Raw genomic sequence first — 27,961 nt, forward strand, 5'->3', positions numbered from 1 at the left:
CCCCCAAAACAGCTTTCAAGCACCCCCCATTCTCACCAACTACCCAAGGAGTCAAGAAAATGCCACGAGACGACTGGATCCGCATCGACAGCGGCTACCTCGACCGCATCCAGCAGCGCCGCACAATCATGCGCGAGCACGCCGCCGACGCCCTCGGCACCAGCCCCGTCGCTAACCCGGCCATCGCGGAGCTCTACACAGAGGTCATGGCAAAGCACCTCCCGCAGCGGTTCCCGACCATGTTCCGCATCATCGTCGTCGAGGAGGAGGAGGAGGGAGGATCATCAGGATCCTCCAAGAAAAGGAGGCGGCAACTGCTGCTCAACCTGGCGACGGGGACGTCGCACTCGCTCGACGCGGCGGAGCTCACGCACGCGGAGATGCTGCGGAACCTGGGCGAGAGCGTCGAGGAGGACTTTTACATCATGTGTCCGGACGAGCAAGGGGAGATTCGGCTGCAAGGGTACGTCGCCTGCTTTCCCGGCGGGTTCCTGAGCTTTGCGAGGGTCGGCATGTCCATGAGGGAGATCCATCGGCCGGTGCCTGGGTACACGGAGAGGATTGCCAAGGGCGCGGACCGGCACTTGGAGCGGCTCTCGCCGGGGAAATACATTGGACGCATGAATGTGAGTTCAAGCTGCAATGCTCTCTTCGTCTATGCTCTACACAGTTTTTCTTTTTTGCCTTGTTATGCTATAATGGCACAATGAACTAACTGGCATCTTCTCCAGTGGAGTCTCCAAATCGACGGCCCAGAACTCTTCCGTCTCGACGGGGCAAACAACTTTTACCCTGAAAAGGGCGACGCCCTTCCCGAAGATGAAGACGCCGTCGATATATCCACGTCGTACCTCAGGGTGGAGCATCAGACGCTGAATCGCCTGCCCAAGACCAAAGCCGTCATCTTCTGCGTGCGGTCATATCTGACATCTCTGGAGGACATCAAGAGGGAGGGAAACGGGCCTTTGCTCCTGGAAGCTATTCAGAGCATGCCCGAGAAGCTGGGGAATTACAAGAAGCGCCCGTTTTGGCGCCGGGCTGTGTATGACTATCTTGGCTCGTAGATGCGTCTTTTGGGTTGGGCTCGGTTCCTTATCCGAGACTGCTCTGCATCTGGACTGTACGTCTTACATCTTGGCAAGGACTAGACCTCTGCGATGAGAATGCGGTAGGAACCCCATTGGACGCTTCAGCGGGCCGATGCCTCACGTCAACTGATGGCCGTCTTGGCCATGACCATGGGTCCCCGTTTCCCGCATCAGCATCAGCTGGGGAGAATGGGTTCCATCATGATGGCCTCGTACTCGTATGGAGCCGTAGATACTACTAGAACCGTCGGTATCTGGGCGCCGTGTCAGCGATATCACAGCTCAGGTGGCTCCAACATGCCATTGCCACCTCTCCACTGCCAAACTGCCTCCCTGCAGCGACTTCGGAAAGGTGACGATGACAGAACCGCAAAGAAAAGACTACCGTTCAACCAAACGTGTCCTTATCCTCCTGTCCAGAACGTGGCCATGGCCGAGGATGACTCCTAAGCAGCCAGGGACCCAGTGGGGTCTCGACTAGTGAGCTCCAGCTTGTTGTTTGGCCCATGTCTTGCATTTCAATCGCCAATGTCGCCATCCGGACCCGGAAGCACTGACACTCGGAGGGGCTGCGACTATTTGCCACGGCGAGGCCGGCGCTCCGTCCAGAATGTCGAGATGGTGGCAGACGATGAGGAAATCCCCGCCGAGATCGAGAGACATGCCGGAGGCCGGCTGCCGATGCCGTGATGACTCTTGCAGAGACGCTCCATAGGAAATGGTGAGAATGCAAGCTGATAGTCATACTGTGCCGCACTCCGTATTCCGGAGCAGTTTGCCACTATCAATCACCGGAGCATTTTTGATAATGGACTCTGCATGCGAACCCAAGAGAAGTACACCGTACCCCGCCCTGCTGCGAATGTCTCACCGGCCACACCGTACCCAGGTACTGTACCGAGCACACAGAAGCAATCCACTCCAGAGCGTCACTAAAGTCTGGGGTAAACGGGGCCAGCTACAGCTAGGTAGGGGTCCAGAACAGGGCCAAAGCAAGTGCCGCAAGCGGGCGGTGCATGTAGGTACTCGTACGTACAGTACGAATTGCAGTAGCGCATCGGCCGAGGTGGACAAAAGTCAATTGGCCGCAATTGGAACGAGTTGGAAGAGGCACGAAAGGGACGGAACACGAACACAGCAATTGGACACGAGAAACGGAGAGAAAAGGAGAGAAATGGCAATGGAGCCGCAAAATCGATGGGGACGGCAAAATCCCACCAAAAATAGGAGGAGAGCTCCATTCACCTCAGTGGTGCCTGGGAGGTACACAATAGCCGTTTATCGCGGCGTGCACAGTATGGAGTGCGGAATGACATGTTGCGTCAGGTCACGCGATAGATGATGCTATTGAGCCACCACCCGACGATTCTGGGCAAGCACGCACGGAGTCGATCCAGAACCAGCAGTACATGGGCGGTACCTGGGTTTTGCAGGTCTATTCACGTCATTTGCTGGTACCGCGACCGTCCGGCGATTGATGCCAACTGCCCGGAACGTCGAGCTCAACTGCTGCTTCCGCTGGTTGCAACTGCCCTGAACGTCCCCCGATTCCTCCCAGTTCTTCCCCAATTCTCCGTAGGGGTACGAGTCATACAGTGCGACTACGAGTGATTACGTTGCGTACCTCAACTTCCATGCTCAATTGCACGCCCCTCAGAGCAGAGCAGATCAGATGAGAGCCACACAGAACAGCAGACGGACGGACCACAATTGGCTTCTCCAATTTCGAGTCAATCAATGCAGCAGATTCCCGCCCAAAGTCACTCCAGCCTCCAGCCCTTGCTTCACCGTTGGGCGCTCCTTCTGGTGATTGGCCCGTCCTGCTTCCTGCGTCTTGCGTCTGTTGGCGCCACCCCCAAGAAGCTTCTCGCGTGACTCCTGGTGACACGAGTACAATGCTACAAAAGCCCAAAGGGCCCAGCATGTCTGTTGCTCTGCTCTCGACCTTTCTCCGCGTCTCATCCTTATAAGCAATCAATCATCCTTCGTCTCTGAATCACTTCACACACAAGAACAAGAACAAACCCGATAACACACACACACACTCACACTCACATCATCTCGTCGACTCAATTCACCTCTTCCATCTTCTGACAAGCCAGCCCGGACACACGCAACACCCCTTCCGGCAACGCCTCCTCACCCTTACTCCAACTCTGCCTCCTCGACACAACAGACCGTCTCCCTCCGGCCAATTCATCTTCCCCCGCTCGACCTCCGTCTTACCCCTTCTGCGCCTAGCCCTCGTTTTGTCGCCTCTCGCCATCCATCCGTCAAAAGTAAGTTTGTCCAGCTGCAGTTACGCACCCCCGCATCTGTATCACTCTTCGCTCTTGCGTGTTGCATTGGCACTGTCTCTGGCTTGCCATCATCCTCTTCGCCCCTCTCACACCCAGCACGGCCATATACGTCTACACTACACACTACAACAAGCAACACCAGAGGTCAACTATCAGGACCTCTTCCATCAGAACTCAATCCCAAAGAGTCAGCGCAGAGCCCATGCCCATGCCCATTGATGCCCATGATGCTCATGATGATCCTGATGATCCTGATGAACTAACACCGTGATTCTCAGTGACTCGTTCTCACAAGTACAACGACCGTGACCACAAGGGCATTGCCGACGGCAGCGTCTCTCCAACAGATAACTTGCCGCGCTTCTTTGCCAAGAACGGCTTCGTGGACACGGATCCCAAGAAGATCAAGAAGGACGGCTCTGGTAAGGGCAACTGGTATGTCTTGAACTCTACCCTCCCTCACCATACCTCTAGGTTTTCTAACACAAACCTCACAGGGGAACCGCCGGCGAGGAAGTCGTGGATGAAGGCTTCCGCTTCACCAATGCCCGTCGCCGCTCCAACAGCTTTTCCCACCACAACCTTTCCGACTTCAAGACCAAGTTTGAGGTGAACGAGCCTGACCCTCTCTTTGAAGAGTCCGTCCACGGACCTATGGATGAGGACAACGGCGATGACCTCTCCAAGACGGACTCCGCCGAGAGTGTTCACTCCGTCTAGACGAGACAAGCTGTCTCGCGCCCAGAGACGCTGCCATCCGTCCTGCCATATCCTGGATCTGTCTTGAAGCCTCCCACTATTACATGATGATTCATATTTACTTTAGCTCTGGGGGACCTTTTTCTTTTAATTTCCTTTTCCTCATTAGGAAGGACTGGAAGTGGGACTTGGCATCCAGGAACTGGACATGACGGCACTCATCTGCGGCCAAAGTTATGATACATGCCCGCCGTGACGTTGCTTTGCCGGCGAAGGACATGTATTATTGTACGATATGACATTGCTCTTTTCTTTTACTACCACATGAAGGCTCGGTCTCTCAGATAGATCCAATCAAAGCCGTGTAACATTTTACGAGGACTTCAAGTTGTGCTCTTTCGTGATGATTTGTAGCTCTGCTTGCACAGATACAGTGTGTCGATGATGTGCTTCCCCCCAACCTCTCGCCCTCAACAGTTTCATACGGATAGCTAGGAGATGATCTTGCGAGTCATTTACCAATGCTCACTCGGTCTTCTCAGGCGGGACACGCAAGGTCTTACCTGAACGAGCCGAGACTGTGCCTCGACCGTGCCAGAACAGAACAGACCGTGTCGGTGGTGGCCGATAACGACAGCGTACCCCGCTCTGGGTAAATGCGAGGTTCGAATAGCCCACGAAGGGGCTGCAGATCTATGGGTGAATGAGGGAATGTATCGGCAGCTCAATACTACAGTATGCTCTCCTTCGTATGTACTTGTGGTTAATAGTCTAGATAGCAATGGGCTCCGGGAAGAGCTCTGACGTCTGGCGGCTGGGGGGAGATATGATGCCATCCAAAATACTGTACTGTACTGCAGACCACTCAGGCGGCCCTTTTCGTCACCAATTGCTTCCGTTCCTTCAATGCGTCAACGCTTATATAAAAGTTCAAACAAAGGTTTGTCGTGGCGTTGATTCACGGAAAGCCTTCCATGCAGTGACTCTACTATCGATACCGCTCGTCCTCCCTCATCGAGAAACCCCATCAAGTTTCCATGCCATCTTCCACTTCCATGTGTGTCTCCGCAACCCCCGGAATTTGGACAGCTCCCGAGTTCTCTCTTCGGCCCCCCAATTTTAAGTGGTACCTGGCCCGTGCGTCGGCAGCACAGACCAAGGAATTCCAGTGTGGTCAAAGGCTACCTGCCGGAAAAATGAACGCTAGACCGCTTTCTCTGTTGGCTTGGAATTGTAGGTTATGTATGTAGCTGATTAGATAAGCCAGCCAGATGGGCAATGGGCTTGTTCAGCCTTGCGTTGCGCTTGTTGGGTGGGAAAACACGTGCTGGTCGTCAGTGGTTTGGCGCAAGCGCTGAGAATTGCTGCTTTTTCTTAGCAATCCATCTTTTGTCTTTCAATATAACCGAAAGCTTGACTGAAGGAACCAACTCATCGCTTTTGAATCCACGCGAAATTTTCAAAAGCGACAAAGTCCATCGCTTGATTTCAAAGCTCGTTGATAAATTTCTTCGCTTTCTGGGCTCGCGGTAGCCATTCAGGAAGACGCAACAAGAGAAAAGCGCGACAATCGCGAAGTACGACTTCTTTCAGCCTTGCGACACTCAACGAACGAGCCAACTCCGAACCCCAGCCAGGTCAACTTCGCCCATCCAGTTGTAAATTCTTCTTCAACAAATAATTACGCTCTTCTACGACAAATACAACCAAGTCGAGAGAAAAAGAAAAAGAAAAAAGAGTCGCACACAATGGCCGTCGCTCCAGCCTACCACGAATCCCTTCCATGTACGTTTCAAACCTCGACATCAACCCAAGAGGCCTTCCATCAACAGCCCGTAGCAAAGTTAATCGCTAACACAATCACTCCAACCCCAACAGACATCGATCCCGAACCCACCCCAGAAGCCCTCGCCGCCGCCCGCGCCCTCATCGCCTCCGAACAATCCTCCTCCTCCCCATCATCCTCCTCGCAACAACAACAACTCCCACCCCTCCAAGAACCCTCCTTCTCGCCCGCCATAGCCGCCCAACTCTCCCGCATATCCTCCTCCCAGCCCCCCCCACCCCTCGACCTCTCCCGCTACGAAGCCCAGGAACTCCCCGAACCCTCATCCTCCTCATCCGACTCTTCAGACAAGACCGCCCACCACGAGGCCACGCGCCGAGCCCTCCAAAACGCCTTCGTGTCCGCCTCCTACCTCGCCTCCCGCGCCCAGAACCTCGCCCTGCTCGACGCCCACGGCCGCAACGCGTGGCTCCTCGCAAACTACCACCTCGAGGCCGAGCTCCGCTCCCTCGAGCGCGACCTCGCCGCCACGAAGCGCGACATTGACCTCGTCAACGCCGCCCGCGCCGCCCGCCAGACCGACGTAAAGGCCGAGATGCAGACGCTGGAGCAGAATTGGCGAGAGGGCGTCGGGAGGGTCCTCGAGACGGAAATCGCCGTCCAGGAGCTCAGGGAACAGATCCGGCACGAGTTGAGGAGCAGGGCCGCCGCCGCCGAGCAGCCTTCTCAGTCATGACGACAAGAATCTACCATCGTTTTCTTTCCTCTCTCTCTTTTCAACGTTTTAATAGAGCGGATTTCAGCCTACAAATCTCCGCCACCTATCCCACTTATTTCAATTATCCCTACATAGATTTCTTCAAGGCTAGGTCGACAGATGACGGGGATTCATGGACTACAGCTACAAGACACGGGCACTGCTGGCGTAACAGTTTCGATTAGTTATAACTGTGATAAATCATCGCACAGCCGACAGCCTCAATATAAAGTATGATATACTCTTTTCCTGCTATGAATAAAGAAAGTAGGTGCAGAGGGGAATTACGGCGGTATCAAACAACCAATCACCCCGGATCCTCCCTTAAGAGATATTAGTTGCATTGATAACGGTATCAATCAAGGTATCTGCTCAACTAGACATGTCTCAAAGGGAGTAAAGAGCGAGGGTGAGATGTAGGAGTAAAAGGAAAAAGCAAGAGAGAAAACACATAGAGTATCCCGAAAACGCCGGTAAGCCGTGCCCGTTACATAGGGCCTCCGATAGAGCGAGTAGTCGTTTGCACGATATCGCAATCGGCCAATGTAAAAATGCAACCCTTTGCCAATGCCCCAGCCCGCTCCCGTCACCTCCGTAGAACCGATCTGTAGAGCCCATCTATGGTCGGTAGCCTTTTCATGTCCAAAAAATCCTGCCTCTTTAAAACTGCCAGCGTCATCACCACCCCCTAAACTTATTCCGTGCAGACATTATACACCTTGTAAAACGACACAAAACGTACGCATAATTGTGCTACGTTTGTCCGTTGGGCAGCTTACTCCTGCTGCAGGGGGTCCATCTCCTCGACACCCGTCTTGACTCCTTGGTATCTTGTCCTCCGCAGGAGACCTTCGACGGGGCCGAGGAGTCGTTGGAATGCGTTCTTGCCCAGCGTAGCCACCTTGACGTCCGTAATAGCCACGACACTAGCGGCTCGCGGAGCATCATTGAGCAGTGCCAGTTCGCCAAAGAAGTCACCCTTGTTGTAGGACAGCACCTTTTCATCTCCCTTGTAGGCAGCTGCCTCGCCACTCTCGAGAAGGTAGAAGGAGTGGCCAGGATCGCCCTCGTGGATGATGGTGTCGCCGGGCGCGAACTTCTGTGTCTCGAGGGCATCGGCAATCTTGGATCGTTCGTAGGGGGTGAGCGAAGAGAGAATGGGCACTTCCTCCAAGAAGCTCTCGTACATGCGCCGCCGGGCAAACGTCGACTCCATCAGGATGCGACGGAATGTCACTCGGTCCAAGGCCCACAGTGTGCAGCTTCCTTCGGCAGAGATGATGGTTGCCGCACGGGGCGCATTGTACATGAGAGCGAGCTCACCAAAGGAGCCGCCAGCCTGAATGTTGCCAACCTTGCTGCCCAGTCCGTCCGGTCCAGGCTCGATGAAGCCACAAGGGTTGACATAGACGTCGAACGAGCCTCGCTCAACCACGTAGAAGTAGTCGCCAGCGTCTCCTTGGCTAATGACCTGTTTGTTTCGCTGTCAGCGACCGAAAATGTTGCGGGCGGTTTCATGGAAGATGCGTCCTTTATTTAATCTGGGGGGGCGGGAAGTGCTCTTACCTTGATGCCCCTGGCAGGAATCGGCTTCTCGACGAGGGCGCCCAGAATTTGTGCGCTCTGCTCATCGTCCAAGTGGTTGAAGAGGAAATTTCCCTCAATGGCATGCTTGAGCCGCTCAATCTGCTCGGGCGTCTTTTCGGTAAAGGGAGGGGTCCAGTTGTCATAGCTGTCAGCGCTCGGCTTCAGAGACTCTGCTGAAACGGACGTCCGACGTCCAAAGTTGTACTGTGCCGGATAGCTGTCATTGCTAGGGGGGGCTCTCATGGTGGGTGGAGCCTCGGTAGATGCGTCGCCGCCAAAGGCTCCTGAGAATAAGGGGCCACCGGGGGCCAAGTGATCGTTGTCATTGTCGTTTTCTTCCTCCTCCACGACGCTGTGCATCACACTGGAGGCCATGGGCGAGGTGCTCCCGCCAAAAGGGTTGCTATTTGCCCCAAATGGGCTCGAGAATTGACTAGACATCATGGCAAAGTGGCTAGTGGGCGAGGGGGAGAATCGTGGCGAGGGGGTACCTCGGTCGCGGAAGATGGAGAGGCTCGCCGCTCGTTCGGATGCTAGTCGCGCGTTGAAGAAGTCGGCGCAGAACTGGAGGATATCGGACGGACAGGTCTGCAGAACCTGCCGATTGAGAGCTTGAATCTCATGTTGGTAAGCTTCTGGCAGAGACATGACCAGTGAAGGTTGTGTGTGAACGCTTTGAGTGCTTTTGTGTGCTATGAGTGCTTGGTGATGGCTGAGATCAAACAGGTAAATGACGTAAAACTCGAACAAGAAGAAGCAACTCGGAGAAGGAGCGTAGACGAAAGGTAAAGACCGGAGTGAGAGTTGGACCTACAGCTTGCGCGGGAGCGGGTCTGGGAGGCAGAGCCGTTTTGTATGCGCGCAGCTGCGCGACGAGAATTAGCAGCACGCTACCAGGCGGCCGGGGGTGAGAACCGGGTGGCCCGCCATCGCAGACAAGACTGACGGGAAATTCAAACGGAGGGGCCAATCGACAAGGGGCATCAGTCGTGGGCATTTTGGCACGCCCCCCAGGCCTGGCCTTGACGGCGTCGTACCGGGGAGGCCGAGATGCGAACGACTAGAAGGAAGGGCAGGACAAGGACAAGGGCTGCCTGGCACCCGATCGGGCGGCATGGCGATGGGCTGGGACGGGCATGACCAGAGCGAAAATGAAAGGCAAAGGACGATGGTGGGCAAACCGACCAGGCTGGGGGTTGCAGAGACGGCGGCAAACGAGGCACAAACGCAGCGCCTTTGTTCTGCAACAGGCCCAAGGAGCACGGTAAGGGGGGGAAGGGCAGAAGTGGCGGCCAAAACGTCACCAGCGCGCTACCTCTCCAGCCGAGGACAAACACCCCCCAGTCTGGCGCAGAAAAAAAGGGAAAGGATGCACACAGAAGCGCAATCGTAGACAAGGAAAAGCTGGGACCTACCGGCAGTTTAGCGGTGCAGCAGCTGGATGCGGGACGCTGCGGGCAGAGCTCGACGAGATTAGATGAGGGAGATGAAAGAGCAGAGAGGCGATAGCGCGAAAAGGCACGCAGGAAGACGAGGGGACGGAGGAGGGGTCGTGCGACAGGACAGCACAGGACCCAGAAAGGCGCCCGTTTGGATCGACCGAAAAGACGGGCAAACGAAAAGGCACGACAAAGAGGGGCCGAGCCTAGAAGGGCGAAGCGGAAGGACGGGCGTGGGGAAGGTAGAAAAGGGAAGGGAGAAAAAGATGACGAGCCAGAAGGTGAAGGTCTGTGGTGGGCCGGTGCCCGGATCAATGATCAATGATGCTCGCGGTGACGGTGGCGATGCTGGTGAACTGTGTGGACTCTGAGGGATGATGATGGGAGGGAGAAGTTTGGAGGAGTTGGTTGGAGGAGAGAGGAGCACAGCTTTGGGTTCTACAGCTTTGGCAGGAAGCAGGCAGGTGGCAGCAGTTGCTCAGGCGCCGAGATGGGGCAAGAGCAGCACCTGAAAGAAAGAGCAAGAGCAGCACAGCTTGGCTGAGCTTGTTGAGGGCGAAAGAGGCAGTGGCCACCCGCAAGCCAACAGCTCAGCGTTACAAGGCAGCCGTCAGCCAGCGCCCATGCTACCTTAGCCGTCTACGTAATGACAAGAATTAGCGGGTGGAAAGCGAAGCACGACGCAACGGTTCACACTTTTCCGATTTTTGTCTGTCCTTTCACAGTAACGAAAACCCATGGAAATCCGCCATGAAAAAGCTTAAAGTGCAATGGCGTACCTACCTAGCAGTCGATGAATTTGGCTGAGCAAAGGCGCCATACATTCACAGTTAGGTAGAGAATTAGAGTGAATGCAGCAAGAGGTGGGGGACGCCGCAAGGGAAAGGCATGGGAAGGAGCGCAGAGAAGCCCAAAAGAATGAAAGAACAAGCAGCAAGGGGCCTGCGGAAGCTTTCTAGAAGCGTCGCACGGGCCCTCGCCTGCCCAAAGCCAGCCCCCACCCCTCCCTCTTTCCCTTTCCCTGGCGCTGGCTTAGCTGGCTGGATCCCTACTGCCTGTTCTGTTCTGTTCTGCCCACCGAATTCATTCCGGCGCTGTTCCGCCAGCCCTTCTGTGGCCTTTCCTCTCCCATTCTTCTGCAGGGCTTACAGGGCGTCCTCGCAGCCTGGCGCAGCTCAGCTCCGGCGCCTTTTCTAGCGGACGTCTGCCGCCGTAGCGAATGAGGTGCAGGGCCGGTTTAGGCTCCAACTGGCGTTGAATTTGTTTCCTTCAGCATGTGACGGCTGCATGAAACGAAATGGCCCCCGTTTTCCATAGCAGTTGAGTAGGGGACTCTTTCTTCCCGCATCGTCAGGTGGACAAGCCAGACAGCCCCAATCTCAAGCACCAGACAAGAAGAAACAAAGACAAAGAAAGAAAAAGAAAAAAAGAAAAAAAAAAGAAAAAGAAAATTTACCCTCATACAGACCCTGTCCGGCACCGCAGAGGAAAAAAAAATTGTGACCACTACCTTAGTATCTATTACACGTAGCTCGCCGAAAAGGAAACCCCGTACTTGCATGGGCTTTCATCTCGTGGCAGTGGTGCTATTCGAAGTTGTCCTCATTTCGGGACGCCTCACGCGCCCTGCTCTAAGTGGCCGCGACCCTGGCCTCCCACGCCTCTGGATGCCCAACCCGGCAAGCCACATTTTGAATCTCGTTCTTCTCTTTCATTTGGTCCCTTTTTTCTTTGACGGCTGGAAGGCAAAGAGAGACTCGAAGAAAACAGCCCTGTCCAGTGGGACGTGGAACAACTGCCTCGGGCAGCGCGCAGTCTTACAAGCAACAACTGGTAAGCACTCAATCTTCTGGCCTGAGGGATTGCAGCGTGCATCGCCGTCCCCTCTCGCGCTCCTTGCGGTGCTCTACATCGAGCACGTGTCAGGCCAGGGAAATGGAAAAAGGAAGGAAAAGGCTGCATTCGTTGAGCAGAGCGTCCCAAAAGCGCAGGGGGTTCGTGATTCATACGGCATTGGTGGGCACGGGGGTGCTCCGTATTGCACCGCGCAAGAGATTAAGGTGTGTATAGAATCGGTTCCAGGGGTGGACAGATTAAGCTGGGCAATTACTCATTACAGCCAGACAATAATCACTACAGATACACGTAGCTGGCGTCGATAGATCTGTCACAAAAGAATTATTGTAGAAGAAAATGAAAGATTCTTTCATTCATTCATTCGCGGTATTACCGCTTGCGGCCTTGTCAGCCAGTTGGTGCCAGAACCACACACACCTTCTTTGTCCTCGTCCCCCTTCGGAGATGACCTTTAGACAGGAGACACTTTCTTGATTCGACCAAAGACAATCAAACGAACAGCCATGCCATGACTCTGACAAATCCTCTCTCTTTCTCTCTCTCTCTCTCACCATCATCCCATCTGTTTTAGAAGACCAAACGTTGCATTTCCTACCTACTTTAGGCAACCTAGGTAGTCTCTAAGTGTGAATCGTCCCCCTTTTTTCTGCCTGCAAAATCTGTAACACTCCCGTGGCTGTCTCAGAATCTCGGGCTCGCCAAGTACCGCCATCTGCCGGCCCTCCAACTGACGTCGTGCCCTCCTTTGGTGGCAAAATGGGAAGATTGTCTGCCTGCCATGGATAACAAATGTGTTTCCTCCAGCTTACGAGTAGTTGTACCTTGGTGGCCACCGAAACGGGTTTCAGGAACAAGTACGAGATATTACAGATTCATCCCCTTTTCAGCTCCTAGAGGATTCACGCCTCGGCAAAAAGAGCAGGCAGCTGATATCGCAAACGGCCGGAATTTTGCCTCTTTCTGCACCAGCTCAAATCGTCAGCCCTTTACGAGACGTGCTTACGAGTACCTTTCCATGAATGCACAGTAGGTATACACTGCTGCAGCTTGAGTCAGAGCCTCGCACGCCTTATAACTTCCATAGATGGGCAAAGAAGCTATATATAGAGCTATTCTCATGCGAGCTTCTATTTCTTGCATAAACGCCGTCTCCGGCTCGGCACCTGTCAATTAGCAGCATCATGGGTAAGACGCTGACTCCGACAGCCCAACAGAAACGCGGCTGCCCTGCCAATAGATTCTCCCCACGTAAGATTGAGCGGCCTGCTCCCTCTGCGGCGCATCAGAATCCGTCCGTAGGTATGTATAAACATTATGGTCCGGCTTTGCGGTCCAATCTTGCCCTTTGCCCCCCTTCAACTAGGGTATCTTCCCATATTGAAAACACAATTCGTAGAGCTGAGCAAATCAAACACCATGTATCCCTCCCCCATTAGCCTTGAAAAGAAGAACGCTGTGGTGAATATAGTTGCAGCCCGGCAACGCCGTTTGAAACCCCCACCGTGTGATAAGATGGTACAGAGCAATAAGGAGAGAAGGAAAGAGAAAGAAACAAGAGAGTAATGAGAAGAAGAAAGAAAAAAAAAAAAAGGATTATATCCAGGCTTGCTAATGTTAGCCAAAGCCTCGTGCCAGAGCATCCCATCTACCGGTACTTGTAGCACTAGCAAGGCTGAACTCTGCTTCCCAATTGCGATCCCATCCACTCTATTCATGTGTGGATGTCCTGTCAAGTGCTTGGCCTCCCATCGGAATAGGTGCCCTGTCAGCCACTTAATCTATCCAAAGCCGCTTACCTGGAGAAGGCCACCCTTCCTCTATCGCGTTTGGGAGGTGCCTCTAGTGCTCGGAATTGCCGCCAAGGTCTCCTGCTCAGAACGGCAGCAAATAAGTGGCCAAACTGCTGCTTTGTGTCGCCCCCTTTTCGTCTTCTGTTTTCTTTTCGATTTCATGATCCAACGGCCAGGCAAGAGTCCAAGACGCCATCCAGCATATCCATGTCGGTGGTTTCTGCTCCTTCCCACCACGTCTCGTTGTCGACATCCATTGCATCAGGGTCTTTGCCATTAGCTAGCTCTACCTCACCGTTTGTCAAGATTTCCTCGACTCTCGGTTCTGGCGGTTCACCATTGACCCATGTGTAGTCTGTCCAGTTCTCGAGCTCGCCCTCTCGGTACCCGTACAAGATCTGGGCTATGACAATAGGGAATTGTGAAATTCCGGAATCCGCCATTTCCAAGGCGAGTCGCATATCTGCTATGCCCAGAGGACCTCTCTCGCTGGCAGCCTTGGACTCAATGGGCAACAGCCCTGCCTTATCTCGGGTGATTTCACCTCTCTGAGCCGCATCTTCTTCGCGATGAAGCTGCTTACTGTACTTGTGCGTCTGGATCCATGTGGTGCCCACTCCGTAGCCTGCGCTACCAGAGTCGCCAGGCCCGTTGCTTCTGGTGCGACTGAAGATTTGCGTCAAGACTTCCTTTATGAACGTCTCGGTAGCAACGGACATGAGCTGGGGTGCATCCGATGCATGGCCATTGACAAGCCCAGCCTCGTAGCAGAAGGGAAGCATGCGTCCCGCTATCTGCGTAGTATCGGGGAACTCGCCGGATTCTACGGCGAGAGGTTGTGTATATCGTTTCCGAATCTCCAAGTCAAAGTCTAGAAGCAAGGTTAGGAGAGAGAAGAGGAGGAGAGGAGTCGAGAGTCAGCCACGTACTCATGTTATTGATGCCACCGGCCGCGCTAGGAGGCACGTCGGCAGCCACCGATGGTTTCCGATGCGACTCGGTAAACATGTTTGCCAAGCTCTCGTGAGGATCATACTGTTCGGAGGCCGGTTAGGACTGGGACAGCTGCCAAAGAGCAACAGGCTGATGAGAACAAACCTCGTTTTGTGTGAGCTCCTTGATGCGCCGTCGATCCCGGGCGGGTAGTTGCATCACTTCTCCCTTGACACTGCGCTCTGCTGCGTCACCCGACACAGGTTTGCTGCCTGTCGTCGCCGTAGGTTTGTCGTTAGCACTGACCCATGGCGCGAGGCCCGCGTCGGGCATCTCCCGGGTAACATTGCCGTAGATTGCAGCAATGAGCTGGTTATGCAGGTGGTCCTTCTCGCCCGTTGGTGATGACAGTATCGGGTCGATGCGACTAGAGTATTCGGCCTGGTTGAGGCGGCCTGTCATATCACATGGTAAGCATACAGCCCGGCAATGATGGATAGAGGCAAGGGGGACGCCATAGGAGCCCCCCGTCATCATCGTTTGTAGAGTCATACCAGTCAGGAATTCCGTAGTGGATTCTTTGTATATCAGCCATTGCTCAGGGCTAATGGCGGCTTTGAGGGCGGTATAGAGCGGTTCAAGGTCAATTCGAGACGGTATGATCTGGCTGGTCTTGACAGCCTTCTGGGAGCCCGGCGCCGTGAGCGTCAGCGACTTTGTCGATAAAACAGGCGTCGAAACGCTGACGGCCGGGCGGCTCAGGGCCGCGGGGTCGATGTCGGGCATCGCGGATCGCGGAGAGTCGACTGGCGTTGTCGCGTGCGGCGGTTGAGCGGCGCGCAACGCGAGAGCAGGATCATGGGGCGGCAGGCGGGATCAGAGACACCATGCGATCGCGGCAGTGCGGTTATCTTGATGAAAAATGCATGGTGAGGCCGCAAAGCTGATGGCGTGCGTTGTGTGGCTCTGGCTTGCGGGCGGTGCGAAGGAGTCGAGCTGGTTGGAGTGAAGTCGGAAATTTTGCCGCAGGAGTGACGGATTCGGAGGCATGTACTTTGCAGCGCAACCGCGGCGGCGGAGGTAGCGGGTACCCCTTGGTTGGGCGGAGGCTTGCCGCTAGCCCAGGTTGCGGCTACCTTGTTGTTGGCGAGACAGCCCAGCAGCTACATCCCACTCTTTAGACGTCAGCGCGTCTCTTCAGCGCGTTGAGAGACAATACCTTAGAAGGCTCACCTCCTCGCTTCGACTTGACTTGACTTCACCTTACCTCTCTGTCGACATATCCCTTCAAGTCACTGCTTCTTCACCCCCTTTTTGTTGCATTCTTCACTCTCTTTTCAAGTCGTCGGTGGCCTCAACAATGCAGCCATGGCACCAGATCGCGTCGCTAATGCCCTCGACAATCTGATAACCCAAATCGTCCCCTCTAGAGGCCCAAACGAAGGCCAGGACTCTTGGCTGGCACGGTATAACCTGAGCCACGAGCTCGTCAGGACAATAATAAACAAGTAGGCCCGTCTCCTGCAGAGCTGTTAGTGCTCGGCTTGCTCAACAACCATCTGTCATAGTCCCCCCGATCCCGACATCTTATCGGACGTCGACCGAGCCGCCGACAACATCAAACGGAAGCTCATCCAGAGCAATCCCTCCCACGCCCTCAGATTCTCAGACCTCTACTCCCGACTGCTTGCGCTCCCAGTGCTCAAGTCAAAATGGGCAATCCTATATCTCCTCTACGCTCTTGCCGACTCCCCGGATCCTAGAGCCCCGCCTCCCCCCCTCAGCATAATCCAGCCCTCTTCCTCAAACTATCGCGAGGCCGTTGCGCGAGATGCAGTCAAGAAGCGGGCTAGGGCCCGCTCCAAGTCTATCCCTCTCGCAAGGATCGAGGACGAACAGATGAGAGATGCTCCCGCCGCCGAAGAGCTGCCGCACAAGCCAGCACACCAACCACCCAGAGAACCGAAGCGCGGCGCCGACGAGAGACAGCCCCAGAGCGAGCCCGTGAGAAGAGATGTGTCAGTCAGGTCTAGTCTGCTATCGAACAACTACGCCGAAATCGAGCCTTCCGAGACGGCCATTCTACGGGATCTCCCATTCACACTACAAGGTGTATCATCCACGACCCTGCCCTTTTCGAAAGACGATGTCCTGAAGCTTCCGGCTACGCTTCCTCTACCACTCGTATCGATTCTGCACACTCTGGCTGAGCCCTCGTTGCTGTATCGACGCCTCCATAACTTCTGCCAGACCCCCGCCAATGGCCTTTTGGCTCAGAGCCTGCGCTCTGCGATTAGCAACGAGCTACGATCATATCTAACATTGGTCGCGACCCTCGAGGGCCAGATCCGAAAGGCACTTTCTTCCCTGGACGAAAGTGCACCCAGAGGAGGGATTGGAAAGACGGGCGTCACATTGAAAAGATGCGTGGTATGGACGCGAGAGGCTACAATGGGACTGAGACTCTTAACTCTCATTGCCGAGGAGTCTGAAGAGAAAAAGGGCGGCCAACTTATTACCCTGATACACAGCTTTGCTTCCTCCAACGGAGACCCCGTGGTCGCCGCGTTTGCGGAGCGGCTGTTGGGCAGCTTCACTCGGCCTTGGTACGGCATCCTCCGCCACTGGATCTATGACGGAGAGCTGTCGGACCCGTCACTCGAATTCTTCGTCAGGGTGAAGAACATTAATCAGGAGGCTGCGAGAGTCAAGGGCAATGTCTGGGAGGACCAGTACGAGATGGCCCAGGACATGATTCCGAGCATCATTTCGCAGGAATTTGCCCAGAAGATTTTCCTCATCGGCAAGTCACTCAACTTTATCCGTCACAACTGCGGCGACTCGATGTGGGTCGAGGAATACTCCAAGGCTGCTTCCAAGGAGCTTCGGTACGGCGACACGGCAACTGTCGAGGTATGGATCGATGAGGCGTACAAGACAACTATGAAGCGCTTGATGGACTTGATGGAGACAAAGTTCCGTCTGTTCCACCACCTCCAGGCCCTCAAAGACTACATCTTACTGGGAAAGGGCGACTTCATCGCCCTGCTCATGGAGTCCCTTGCTGCGAACCTGGATCGCCCTTCTGGCGCACAGTATCGGCACACTCTCACAGCTCAGCTGGAGCATGCCATCCGCGGCTCAAACGCCCAATACGACTCTCCCGAGGTGCTGCGGCGGCTGGACGCCCGAATGCTCACGCTGTCTCACGGCGACATTGGCTGGGACTGCTTCACCCTCGAGTACAAGATCGATGCGCCCCTGGACGTGGTCGTTACCGAATGGGGCAACCGGCAGTATCTCAAGGTGTTCAACTTCCTATGGCGGATCAAGCGGGTCGAGTTTGTGCTTCTGTCGACGTGGCGGGAGTGCATGACGGGATCTCGGCGAGTGCTACAGAGCCCCAACCAGGCGGTGGTGCAGACGTGGAAGTCAACGCGAGGCGTGCTCGCCGAGATGATTCACTTCGTGGGCCAGCTGCAGTACTACATCCTGTTCGAGGTCATCGAGTCCTCGTGGGGGGAGCTGCAGAAGCGCATCCGCAAGGAAGACTGCACGCTCGACGACGTGATTGAGGCGCACAGGCGCTACCTCGAAGACATTACGCACAAGGGCCTGCTGGGGCCCAAACTCCGCCACCACCCTTCCGACAACCGGGACCAGACGACGTATCTGGACCAGCTCAGCGAGATCCTGCGCTCCATGCTCAACTACCGCGACACCGTCCTCGGCCTGTACGGGTGGACCAGCTCAGAGTACACCCGGCGACAGGAGGCCGAGCTGCGCCACATGACGCGCCGCGACGATGACGGCGGCCTCGCAGCCTCGGACAACAGCGTGCCGTCCGAGTTCCCCGCGCTGCAGGAACGCCTGCGGCACCTCGGCGCGTCGTTCCGCAACAGGCTGCAGATTCTGCTGGGCGACCTGGCGTACCAGCCCGACGTCGACATGCGGTTCCTGGGCGTCGCCATGAACTTCAACGACGTGTACCTGCCGTCGAGGAGGAGGTCCAAGGCGCTCTCGGTGTCGGCAGGGGCAGCAGCGGCGGCCGCGGCTCCTTCTGCCTCTGGTCCGGCACTGACGGGCTCGTCAAAGGGCCCAGCATGAAGTCACTGAGTTATACGAAGTGTGGAGGCCAACCCAGATACCCAGTCGCTACTATCGCTTTGTATGTCTACTCGAAGTACTAGTACCTACTTATGTTGAAAGCAAGGGGGGAGGAGGGAAATGCATGATGATACTCAACAAACTTTGATGTTTCGGGTGCAAGGAGTGACGATGGCATGATATGATGTTCTATGATTGCATCTAGAGTACTCAATGAGCCCTTGCACGAAAGTGCCGACCTCCCAGCTTCGGTGCGCCGGTGCGACACTTGTCAACCATATCAGCTCCGGTTTCGAAGAAGAAGAGGGCTTGTCATGTAGCAGCGAGTACTAGCTCGAGAATAACGAGAAACACTCCATCTACAGAGTCTCCCTCTCCCCGTGTCCTTTCGCAGGCTTCGCTTATTGCGGCCGTCTAGTAAGGTAGTACCTTCTTTGCCTCGCCTACCTAGACTATGTACCGCCCAGATCGAAAAAACTTGATCTGGGCCCCTGGCGTTCCGTGTCTTAGATGCGCATGCACGATAAAAGCCCCGTGCTTCATGCAAGAAATGGGGCCTGTTTACGGGGCGATCACCTTGTGCAAGATTGGTGCAGAGAGTCACTGCGTGCGACATGACACCCGCATGGTAGCCCTCCCATGTCATAGACATGCCACGGCATTACATAGAAGGTGGATGTTCGTGCCCATCGCCAAGTGTTGTTGGTTCGGAATAGAGCAGGGAGAAGGGGGGAGAAAGGGGGGAGGGGATCGGGATTCGAGATAGTAGTAGATCTTGCTCGTGGCCGATGTGTAGAGACAGGATATTGAGTTGGATGACGAGTACTCTATGGGTGCGTAGCATTCCAGACCATCTGGTCCAGCCAATGAGATCGGAAACCTCTTGTCTACTCGGCCCCTTGGATGATGATAGCTCATCCGCAGGGAAGCTTTGGTAAGACATGGGGTAGAGAGCCTACTGCAGCAATGGTTGAACGAATCCCAATCTACCTCGCATGTAACCGCAAAAGGCCGAATACCCATAGGGGGGGAGGAGTTGAGAGGCCAACCACTAGTATCGCCGATAGTCCAAGTGTCAATCCAATGAAAAACTATCGCGACTCTCTTGATGAGAGGCAAGTGAGACAGTAAGACAACTCGTCCAATAGTAGATGGTAGTCTGCATCCTGCTCCACGGTTCGTGCTGCTGCTTGCTGCTAGCTGCTAGACATCTTGGCAGCAGCGCAAAACAGGACGAGCTCCTCCAATCGATCCGATACGGCCAGTCCTTGATGTTGCACCAAATTTTATGTGGTCTTCATAGACTATCCTTCAGGAGGCGGCGCTTTTGGCCGTATTATCGATATGTTCAGGTCGGAAGGGATGAGTACCCGAGTGAGACGCACAGAGGTCTCGAAAGGAGTCGGCTCAACCTGCTTTGCTGACAGCATGAGGTCACCAAAACTGGCAGCTGTCTTGAAACCAAGTGTGCAATCCTCAAGGATCTCAAGAGATGGCCAATCCAAGGTGCAATAGCGAAAAAAGAAGAGGCCCGATTTGAGTAAGACCATGAGCAGCTAGTCTTTGTTGGCCCACATTCGCAACATCTGCTTGACAAACCGAACAAGCTTGAGAGGGTTGATTGCGTTGTGTTGGCGCACAGCATATGGACTTTCGACGAGAGGCCGTAGTACGCAGGGAGGGAGCAGGTCCGTCGACCTGGACATTGTGTCTTGCAGAGCCGCATCGCTTGAGCTAATCCAGTTGTAGTAGCAACAGTAGGCGGTAGCCTGGCCGCATTTGACTACCAGGCGACATTAGTTGGCAGATGAATCGATTCGCGAGCAGATGGCCCCGACTCTCATGACTGTCGTAATCTTCTAGAAAGGAGGTGCAGCCAGGATCCTTTACCTATATGCATACATGAGTATTCCGCCAGGAGACCTGGTGCCGTCGCCAGTGTAGCCTGTAATTGGAAAAAACGAAGCCTGGCCGGCATTACTCGTGTACAGTGCTACTACTACGAGTACCCAGCACTGTCCCGATATGAAGCTTCCATAGGAATTCTAGAAAAAAATGGTCAGCGTCGGGGAAGCCGTGGGAACTTCCCCTGGTCCCTTTTCCTCCCTATTATCAGGCAAGCCGGGGTAAGGGGGGCCCGGAGATGGTGGAGCCATGTCATGGAGGTCGACGCAGCGTCTGGATGTGCAAGTAATACTCGTAGGCCTCTGACGACCGTTTCTGATGATATTATGACATGAATGTGCTTACATGGCCCGTCTTTTCGGTCTGGCCATGAGTGGTAATCGTGTCATAATAATTGATGAAGACTCGTTCGGCGGATTCGGCCACCCTTCATCTGTCGGCTTGCCACGTCAGGCCCGGGTTACGCTGGGCAGCATCGCCAGCGAGTGGGAACATGGATGCTGCCTCAGACGAGAAAGTAACTTTCGAGGCAAACAGGCTGGCGGCAGCAATCGGGTGAATTTGCGTCTAGGCGGCAGACGCATTAATGCCCTCGGGCGGATGGATGGGTGCCCTATCGGCGCTCGTTTGCTGTCCAGGACTCTTCGTGTTGTCGCAGCTCTTGGATGGAATCGTACAAAGTCCCTGGCGCGATCTTGCTCTGCGGGTTGATGTTGTTGGGGGCACGAGAGGGATGCCTGCCTGTCCGCTCTCATGTTGTCTGCCTCGGCCTCCGTTGATACACCGTTAGGAGCCACGTCCTGCTTGCTCGTACGAAACACGTTGTGCGCTCGAATTCTCGGTACCAACAGCAGGGCAACGCTCGAGCCGCGAGTTGTTTGTCCACTAGGAGATCCGTCAGTCCTCAAGGTACCTGTACTTGGTGCGAGCTCGACAAGAATCTTGCAACATACGGAGGGCCACATTCCGTGCCTTTGCGCTCCGCCCAAGCGTCGCCTAGGGCCCCAGAAAGACCGCCCGAGGAAATCCGCCGAGCTCAAGTTGTTCTCGTACGAGCACCAGCAGCAGCGCTCGCACTAGCAGCAAGCTTCGATTGCTCTGTCTCTCCCATGGCTCGCTCACTCAGACACTTGCGCTGCTTCTCCCCCTTGTCGACCAGCAACCCTGCAAGCCGGTCTTGTCCCCACAATACCCCAAATCTCCCAATTAATCGGAACGCCGGGGCTACTCCTCTAGTCTAGCAGCTTCTGCGTGCGGTCCAGAGAAGATCCCGGTCGTGACGGGTTTCGTTTGCCCAACGCTTGGGACTCTTCGCAAGGTGGTTCTGTGTCAGTTTGATTAGTGGCATTGGCGACGTGTACAGGCATGAATCAGACAGAGAAGGGCGCTGAAATGACGGGATGAGAAGAGCTTTCTGGAGACACGAGGTGCTACCAAGGTCAGCTTAGTGCGCGTTCTTTCGTGAGGAATACAGGGCAGGGCAACTCCAGGTTTGTGCCTGCCAGCCCAAGGCACAGAACAGCACGGAAACCAGGACAAACGGGAAGGCACTCGCACGATGGAAGGCGCGTTGGTGTTAGTATAACGCCTTCACGGGGTATTTCGGGATCCAGCTTCGGGGTACGAGCCGATGGTACTGCCCGTGGTTGTATTGGTACCTGCCAGGCAGCTGAGGGTTGGCAGCATTTTTGGTTCACAAACTTTGATCTTGTTCATCCAGGGCGTCATCAAGGTTGTTTTTCCGCCTTCCCCAGCCGCACGCCCCCCCTTTTCCCGCTTCTCATCCAAGCTCTGCTTTCTCGCACGCCCCGTGGCACTCTCGGCATAAGGGCTCTCTCGTGCCTGGTACCTGTGTGGCTGATGCCACGGCTGGCGAAATTGCCAGTAGAGACACGGAAAACGAGTCCGACTTGTTCTCTGGACAGCACGTCTCTGTCCAGAAACGCTATTGATGGTGGTACAGCACGACTAAATACATGCCTGAAGCCGGCGATGGTGCTGGGAGTGAAATTCCCATTGATGAATTACTGCTGCTAGTACTACTGCATGCCCCGTACTGTACCTCGTACTAACCCTCGCACACACCCCCCAAGCTCCATGTTACCTTATGCAGCTTGCCACAGCATCCCCGGATTCTCAAGAGTTTCCCCGGAGCGTCTCTCGTGCGCCCCAACTGGTGAGTTCTGACCCCCATGCCTGAGTCGCACCCCGTCAACACTCTGCCAGCGCCGACCAGGTACTTTTTTGCTTTTGCGACTGCATAAGAGGGCGAATTGGCTGTTGCCGACCTAAGGTACTATACAGACGGCGGTACCAGCACGAAGCTTCCACTACTAACCGCACCCCCCCAAAACTCCCGTCTCTCCCCTTCAAACAGCTCCTCTGCTCTTACACGCCCTCCTCGTCTGGCAACCGCCCTTCCGCCCCTCCGTCTATGCCTTCTTTTTTTTCTTTTTTCCCTTTTCCTTGTTCCTGTTCCATTATCTTTCCCTGCCATGGTTTAGGTCTCGATCCCCGACTGACCTGCCCGCTCGCTTTATATTTCAGCCTCTCCTCCTGTCTGCCCTTCTCGGTTGATGACCAAAAACAAACAGAGGCCAAGATCCCTTTTCTAGTTCATACTCTCGCCTAAGCTGGTCTTTGCTCCAAAGGCCCCTTTCCTCTCACAGCAATCCATTATTGCCCTTGTTCTTGTCTGCTGAGATATCAACGGGTTCTGAGGCGCCGTCTTGCTCTTTCTCTTCTTCTGGCACCGGAATACCGTTCGTTATCCGTGCTGCTGTTCTCTATCGGCGACTATTTCTCATCCGCCACGAGCATCTGATCGAGCCGTCGACAGACTTCTCCATTCTACAGGAATTTCTTCGTGCTGCAAACGACCCTTGATACAGATCTGCCGGTCCAAGAAAATGTTGGTTCTCTCATCTCTCTCTCCCTCGCCCGCGGTCGACCTCTATAGTGCTAACTCTTCCATCCTAGCTTCATCGCCCAACTCTCCTGCGTCGACCCAGCTCGTCGCCATTCTCATTTTAAACCCCCACGACACATTATACCCCACAAAATACCGACAACATGTCAAGCAGTCAGATCGCGGCGCCTTTTGCTATCAAGCCTTCCCAGCGAGCCAATATTCGGCTGTCGACGTCCCAGGACCTTTACTCCACGCTCAGCAGTTCTCTTAGCCCGCTAAAAGGACACCAGCGACCGGCCATTCCTTTTGAAAATGCCATGGCCAAGGAAGGCGACAGATCTCCAACTTCCGGCCATCGCATCCTTGAGGATGATTACGCCGTTCCAGCACCTCCTCCGCCTAGCCCTGTTAGTTTCAGGGCCGACCGCTGGCCCACGCCAGCTTGTCACTGAAAGGGGCCGAGTCCTGTTACACTGCCTTCAGCCTTGTCCATCGGACTTCCAAGTGCCCAGCGCACAGCTAAATGCACAGTGTGTCGGGCCAGACCCGGCATGATCAATCCTTCGCTTCGTTTATCATTCACTTAGGGTTTAGATGGATGGTCCTTTTCTTGTCTCCCCGCCTCTCTCTCCTCCGAGATTTGAAGAGGCGGCCTCTTGGGAGTTGGGTGTCCAGGCATGGGTTTAATGGTCAAATACAGTGGGAACTTGGGCAAAGGGTGGAAACACAAAACAAAAACAGTGGATTTGCCTGCATTTGCCCAGGCCAGCACTTGGCGGATAGCGAGGTACAAGTGGCGGCGGGCTACGGGTTCACGGGTCAGGAGTCTTTGTCTGCTCATTATCATTATCTGGTCGAGTCGTTCTCCTCCTGTAATCAAACTTTTCTTGATGCTGTATCACCTGGATTTTCTCGCTACTGGCAATAGCAAGCCTAGCACGGCAGAAGTGCAAATTTCGCGATGCGTACCAGAAAGGAGCTAGCGATGGCTCAGCCTCGAAGTGATACAAGACAAGTTGGATGAGATTGACTCATAAAGAGCGGTCAGAGTACTCGTAGTTTGGCCATTGGATATGATGCCACCTTCTTGGTGAGGAGGATGTAACTACGGAATCTGCATGCGCCCAATCAGTCGGGGACGTTGCCACCGTCATTGGCTTACACGAGACGCAGCTTGGGAGGAAGCCTGCCGCTATTGCCATTAGCGATGAGGCCGGGACGGAGTGTGGCAACGGGCAGCTGTTTCTGACCGGTGCAGAGAGTACGAGCAGACGTCTTTATTTAGCCGGGGTTGTATACGTATGTGACAGAGTATTGATGCATGATGGGGACGGATGCACGATATAATGGAAGCTTCTGGAGATTGAGGTGAGTGATGATTCGTCATATGCAGCCCGGTCTGATGAAGGTGGTACGACGCTCGGGGTTATGCAAGAGACGCAGATTCTAGAGCCAGATTGCGATTGCGATGAGGCTCTGTCAGCATATTTCTGTGGTAGTAGTATTATATTGAATGAGCATGATTCTGCTTCGGCGATGTTCTATTTGGGGGGGCATCACTTGTGTGCTCGGAGCTCTGTGGTCTGGCATGATGGTCATGGTTCTATGATAAGGGCTCCCAGGAAACCGAAACCCATTTCGCTTGTTGCGGCGATGAGTGCCATTGTGTGTGCGGTGTGACTTCACAAGGTGCTGAGAGCGATCCAGGATGTTATCATGGCTTATATGCAATGGTTCTTTGTTATATGACATCCTATCCAAGGTAGCTTTTCTATGTGACGGCAGCATTTGCAGTATACAAACTATTGCTTTTGCAATACAACTGCTCACAGTACAAGTGTGGCTGGTGTCATACAACGTCCGCAGTGGTCATCATATTTTGCACCTTTCTTCTTACTATAGTTCTGCTGGCCCACGATGTTCTTATAGTTTCTAGGAGCGTTTCAATCACGAAATCTGGGTTATTGGAGGATGTAGAGGGTATATCATCCTTGATGCAGTTTCGCCCTCGCCATTTTCGCAGTATATAACGAAATGCCAGATAAACGAGTCACAATGCGCATATGTGCGAATTTGAAGCCCATGGAAGCGTTGTTTTTGCACTGCAGAACATGGAGCCAGTGTGTCCTTGGCGATCGAGAGTTTTGCTGTTCCTCTTGTCGTCGGAAGAAGCTTATGGACAATCGCTGTGAATTACTTTATGTAACTTAGCGTGATCTTCTCGCTCTCGGTGTTTTCGGCACCGAGTTATCACACATCCTTCCTTTCTGGTTCTTACGGTTATCTCTTCTCGGAAGATATAGTACGTGACGACTTACATGAACAGCCTGTCCTCAAAGGTACTATATGTACTATAGGTACTCCTCGGCATTTTGAGTAACAGTGAAGCCATCTGAAAGATCTAGCCGGCAGATATCAGTCTTATATATATATATATATATATATACTTTTAGAGGATACTGCATGCACTGCTAAAACACTGCATCGCCTTGTAGTTGAGCCACATTTGGTGATGTTGGTGGGCTTACACATCTTTAGCAGCTTCTGATGCTGGTAGCGCATCAACAGCACATAAACGCCTTACGAGCGAAATGACATCAGCTATTTCTGTGAATCCACATACGCGAGACTGAAGTGCCATGGAACATAATAAGTGATTCATACATGCTTTAATAAGGTATCAAAGGCTAGAAAATGAATGCATCTCGAGCCTCAAAATACAAACAAATCGTCAATGTGGGGGAGGGGCCGCCACTTTACGCGCCTGCAAACCCCCCATGTGCGATCTAAGCTCGTGCCAAAAAATACTCCCGAAAAAACCGCGTCGTGGTGTCAGTAGTAGTACACCCGACTTCGTACCGCGTCTGCGGGTCGCGTCGACCAGGAATCGATTTCTGGCGCTTGGCAAATTCCGTTGTCGAGGCAATTGCACACTCCTTGCTCTTTCTTCATTTTTCCATTTTTTTGAGTTTCCCAACATTGCAACTTCCTCATCAATTCGGCATTGCGCGTTTCGTGCTTGACTTTTTCCCCGTTTCATCCTCGAGCAGTTGTCTCTTTCCCAGTCTTCAGTCTGCGCGTTGATTCTTTCTCAAGCCGGCGTATCTCATCGTTCCTGCCGCTTCATTTTCTCCAACTTGTCGCAGCTGCAGGTTAGGCAACTCAAGGGAAGGAGCATCAGACACGTGAAGGAACTCCGGGGACCAGAAGGAAAGGGGAAACAGAGAAATAAGGAAGGAAGCCAGCACTTCGTCATCATGCCTCGGACCACAAGAAGACGCCAGGTCGAAGCTCCCTCTGCAGCTCAACCCATCAGCAACTTTACCCGCGTCTCCAAGAGCCAGGCTTTCCCCGAGGCCACCAAAAAGGACGCCATCTCCCGCACTGAGTCGACGAGGAAGAGGAAAGCCACAGTCGACGATGCTGAAAGCAATCACGCCCGGGTCACGAGAAGGACCGTCTCGTCTTATCCCAGCAGCGATGAAGAGCCGGTGGCAGCAACACCATCGAAGCGCGCCTGTCGAAGAGACTCGTCAAACGAGGAGGCGGCCCTGAACGTTGAGGTGAAGCCTGCGGTCAAAGCAGCAGCGCTAGCGGCAGTCAAGCCTGCGCCAAAGGCCCCGGTCAAGGGCAAGAAAGTCGCCAAGTCGACGCCTTCACGCGCCGCTGCTGCTCATAAGCCAAGCGAATCGACCATCATCGCAAAGTCGAAGCAAGACGGCAGGACTAAGACTGTGCAGACCAAGCTTGACTCGTTCCGCCTGGCTGGCCAGAAGAAGGAACAGGGCAAGGCACATGGCATCGAGTCCGAGTTCGCACCTGAGCTGGTCGACCTGATCCGCCTCCACAAGGCCTTCCTCAAGACCATCACCCTCCAAATCGCACACAGCGGAAGCATTGCGCCCATCGACATCTCATCCATCACGCCCAACATCTCCCGCTCTTGGGGCAAGCGACAGGTCACAGTCGACGACATTCGAAGATGCATTGCCCTCCAGACTTCAACACGAGCTGCCGATGTCGTCTCGCCCTTCATCGTGTCCGACTATGGCCGTGGCAAGATCTGCATAGAGCTGCATCCCGACCACACCAATGGCGCAATTTCCATCAACGAAGATCACCTCTGCAGAAATTTCGAGCAAAATCTCCGCGACCTTTGCGCTGGCCGAGCCCATGATCATGACACGTCCGACGACGTGGACGTGCCTCTGGCCAGTTTATCTCTGGACGAGCTGCCCCGCGCTGAAATCAGAAACATGGATACTGGCATCAAAGCCAACCAGATTCTTGCCAAAGGACACAATGCCCTATCGGCACTCAAGGGAGGAATGCTAGCGAAGCAGCAAGAGAAGGAGACCAAACAGCAGGCCGCTGCCGCCATGGTGAACCCCGACGGCACCAAGATGAGCCTGTTGGACCGTCTACGATACAAGCAACTCGCAAAGGCCAACGAGCCTCTTCCGCAGGGACCAGAGCTCCAGCGCCGAGCCGCTTTGAACCGCGTCATCGACGTCGCTGCTACGATTTCCATGCTCAGCCTGGCCAACCCAGCGTCTCTGCCACGACAGGCCTTCACCATGGGCCTCATCTCGGACAAGCTCAGGGACTCTCTGCGTGTTCCGCTTTCAAAGGAGGAGGGGATGATTTGCGTCCGGCTGATTGCCAATGAAGTGGCACCAGAGTGGCTCAAGATTGTTACCATTGGCGGAAGGGAGAACGTCGTTGTCTCGAGGGGCTCGCAGCCTGTTGATCGGGTGCTCCAAGAGCGAGTACAGAAGCTGCTGGCATGATGGAGCGAGCCG

At 54.4% G+C, this 27,961-nt stretch overlaps 9 protein-coding genes across 9 annotated transcripts in view; 6 read left to right on the plus strand and 3 right to left on the minus strand.

Moving 5' to 3' along the window:
• The window catches only part of BBK36DRAFT_1124158 (hypothetical protein), a gene marked incomplete at both ends in the record, with an annotated part of 1,271 nt that extends 207 nt beyond the window's left edge, over window positions 1–1,064 (plus strand). The window contains 3 exons of the mRNA XM_024891137.1: window positions 49–254; window positions 300–626; window positions 732–1,064. Coding sequence (XP_024747562.1) covers window positions 49–254; window positions 300–626; window positions 732–1,064 — 866 coding nt within the window. The remainder of the gene's footprint in view (window positions 1–48; window positions 255–299; window positions 627–731) is intronic.
• Window positions 1,065–2,825: 1,761 nt separating this feature from the next.
• Window positions 2,826–4,108, plus strand: BBK36DRAFT_1170817 (hypothetical protein; the record flags this gene model as incomplete). The annotated part of the gene is made up of 3 exons (XM_024895494.1): window positions 2,826–2,847; window positions 3,667–3,823; window positions 3,886–4,108. The coding sequence occupies 3 exons, from the start codon at window positions 2,826–2,828 to the stop codon at window positions 4,106–4,108; spliced, it is 402 nt and encodes a 133-aa protein (XP_024747563.1).
• Window positions 4,109–5,835: 1,727 nt separating this feature from the next.
• BBK36DRAFT_6571 (hypothetical protein) lies at window positions 5,836–6,609 on the plus strand (the record flags this gene model as incomplete). Its single annotated transcript, XM_024898447.1, has 2 exons — window positions 5,836–5,872; window positions 5,966–6,609. 2 exons carry the CDS (start codon window positions 5,836–5,838, stop codon window positions 6,607–6,609), a joined length of 681 nt encoding a protein of 226 aa, XP_024747564.1.
• Window positions 6,610–7,405: 796 nt separating this feature from the next.
• BBK36DRAFT_1123992 (camp-dependent protein kinase regulatory subunit) lies at window positions 7,406–8,865 on the minus strand (the record flags this gene model as incomplete). Its single annotated transcript, XM_024891122.1, has 2 exons — window positions 7,406–8,101; window positions 8,197–8,865. 2 exons carry the CDS (start codon window positions 8,863–8,865, stop codon window positions 7,406–7,408), a joined length of 1,365 nt encoding a protein of 454 aa, XP_024747565.1.
• Window positions 8,866–13,461: 4,596 nt separating this feature from the next.
• BBK36DRAFT_1178753 (hypothetical protein) lies at window positions 13,462–15,038 on the minus strand (the record flags this gene model as incomplete). Its single annotated transcript, XM_024896147.1, has 4 exons — window positions 14,791–15,038; window positions 14,384–14,691; window positions 14,233–14,338; window positions 13,462–14,174 (listed from the first exon to the last, which is right to left on the minus strand). The coding sequence occupies exons 1-4, from the start codon at window positions 15,020–15,022 to the stop codon at window positions 13,462–13,464; spliced, it is 1,359 nt and encodes a 452-aa protein (XP_024747566.1). The 5' UTR covers window positions 15,023–15,038.
• Window positions 15,039–15,604: 566 nt separating this feature from the next.
• BBK36DRAFT_1170821 (hypothetical protein) lies at window positions 15,605–18,343 on the plus strand (the record flags this gene model as incomplete). Its single annotated transcript, XM_024895495.1, has 3 exons — window positions 15,605–15,744; window positions 15,805–16,240; window positions 16,301–18,343. 3 exons carry the CDS (start codon window positions 15,605–15,607, stop codon window positions 18,341–18,343), a joined length of 2,619 nt encoding a protein of 872 aa, XP_024747567.1.
• Window positions 18,344–19,664: 1,321 nt separating this feature from the next.
• On the minus strand, window positions 19,665–20,049 carry BBK36DRAFT_1178762 (hypothetical protein). Its single transcript, XM_024896148.1, has one exon. The coding sequence runs from the start codon at window positions 19,986–19,988 to the stop codon at window positions 19,692–19,694; it is 297 nt and encodes a 98-aa protein (XP_024747568.1). The 5' UTR covers window positions 19,989–20,049; the 3' UTR covers window positions 19,665–19,691.
• A 3,271-nt stretch (window positions 20,050–23,320) lies between these two features.
• BBK36DRAFT_1088027 (hypothetical protein) lies at window positions 23,321–23,566 on the plus strand (the record flags this gene model as incomplete). Its single annotated transcript, XM_024888982.1, has 1 exon — window positions 23,321–23,566. A coding segment is annotated over one exon (246 nt), but the record flags the coding sequence as incomplete, so codon positions are not given.
• Window positions 23,567–26,409: 2,843 nt separating this feature from the next.
• Window positions 26,410–27,950, plus strand: BBK36DRAFT_1178770 (hypothetical protein; the record flags this gene model as incomplete). Its single annotated transcript, XM_024896149.1, has 2 exons — window positions 26,410–26,722; window positions 26,777–27,950. The coding sequence occupies exons 1-2, from the start codon at window positions 26,417–26,419 to the stop codon at window positions 27,947–27,949; spliced, it is 1,479 nt and encodes a 492-aa protein (XP_024747570.1). The 5' UTR covers window positions 26,410–26,416.
• Window positions 27,951–27,961: the final 11 nt, after the last annotated feature.

This window comes from Trichoderma citrinoviride (genome assembly GCF_003025115.1).
Source record: "Trichoderma citrinoviride strain TUCIM 6016 unplaced genomic scaffold BBK36scaffold_11, whole genome shotgun sequence".
NCBI lineage: Eukaryota > Fungi > Ascomycota > Sordariomycetes > Hypocreales > Hypocreaceae > Trichoderma > Trichoderma citrinoviride.

Bases quoted from the DNA above. Each gene is read 5' to 3' on its own strand.
- BBK36DRAFT_1178762 (XM_024896148.1), bottom strand. From the start codon at position 19,988: ATGCTGTGCGCCAACACAACGCAATCAACCCTCTCAAGCTTGTTCGGT.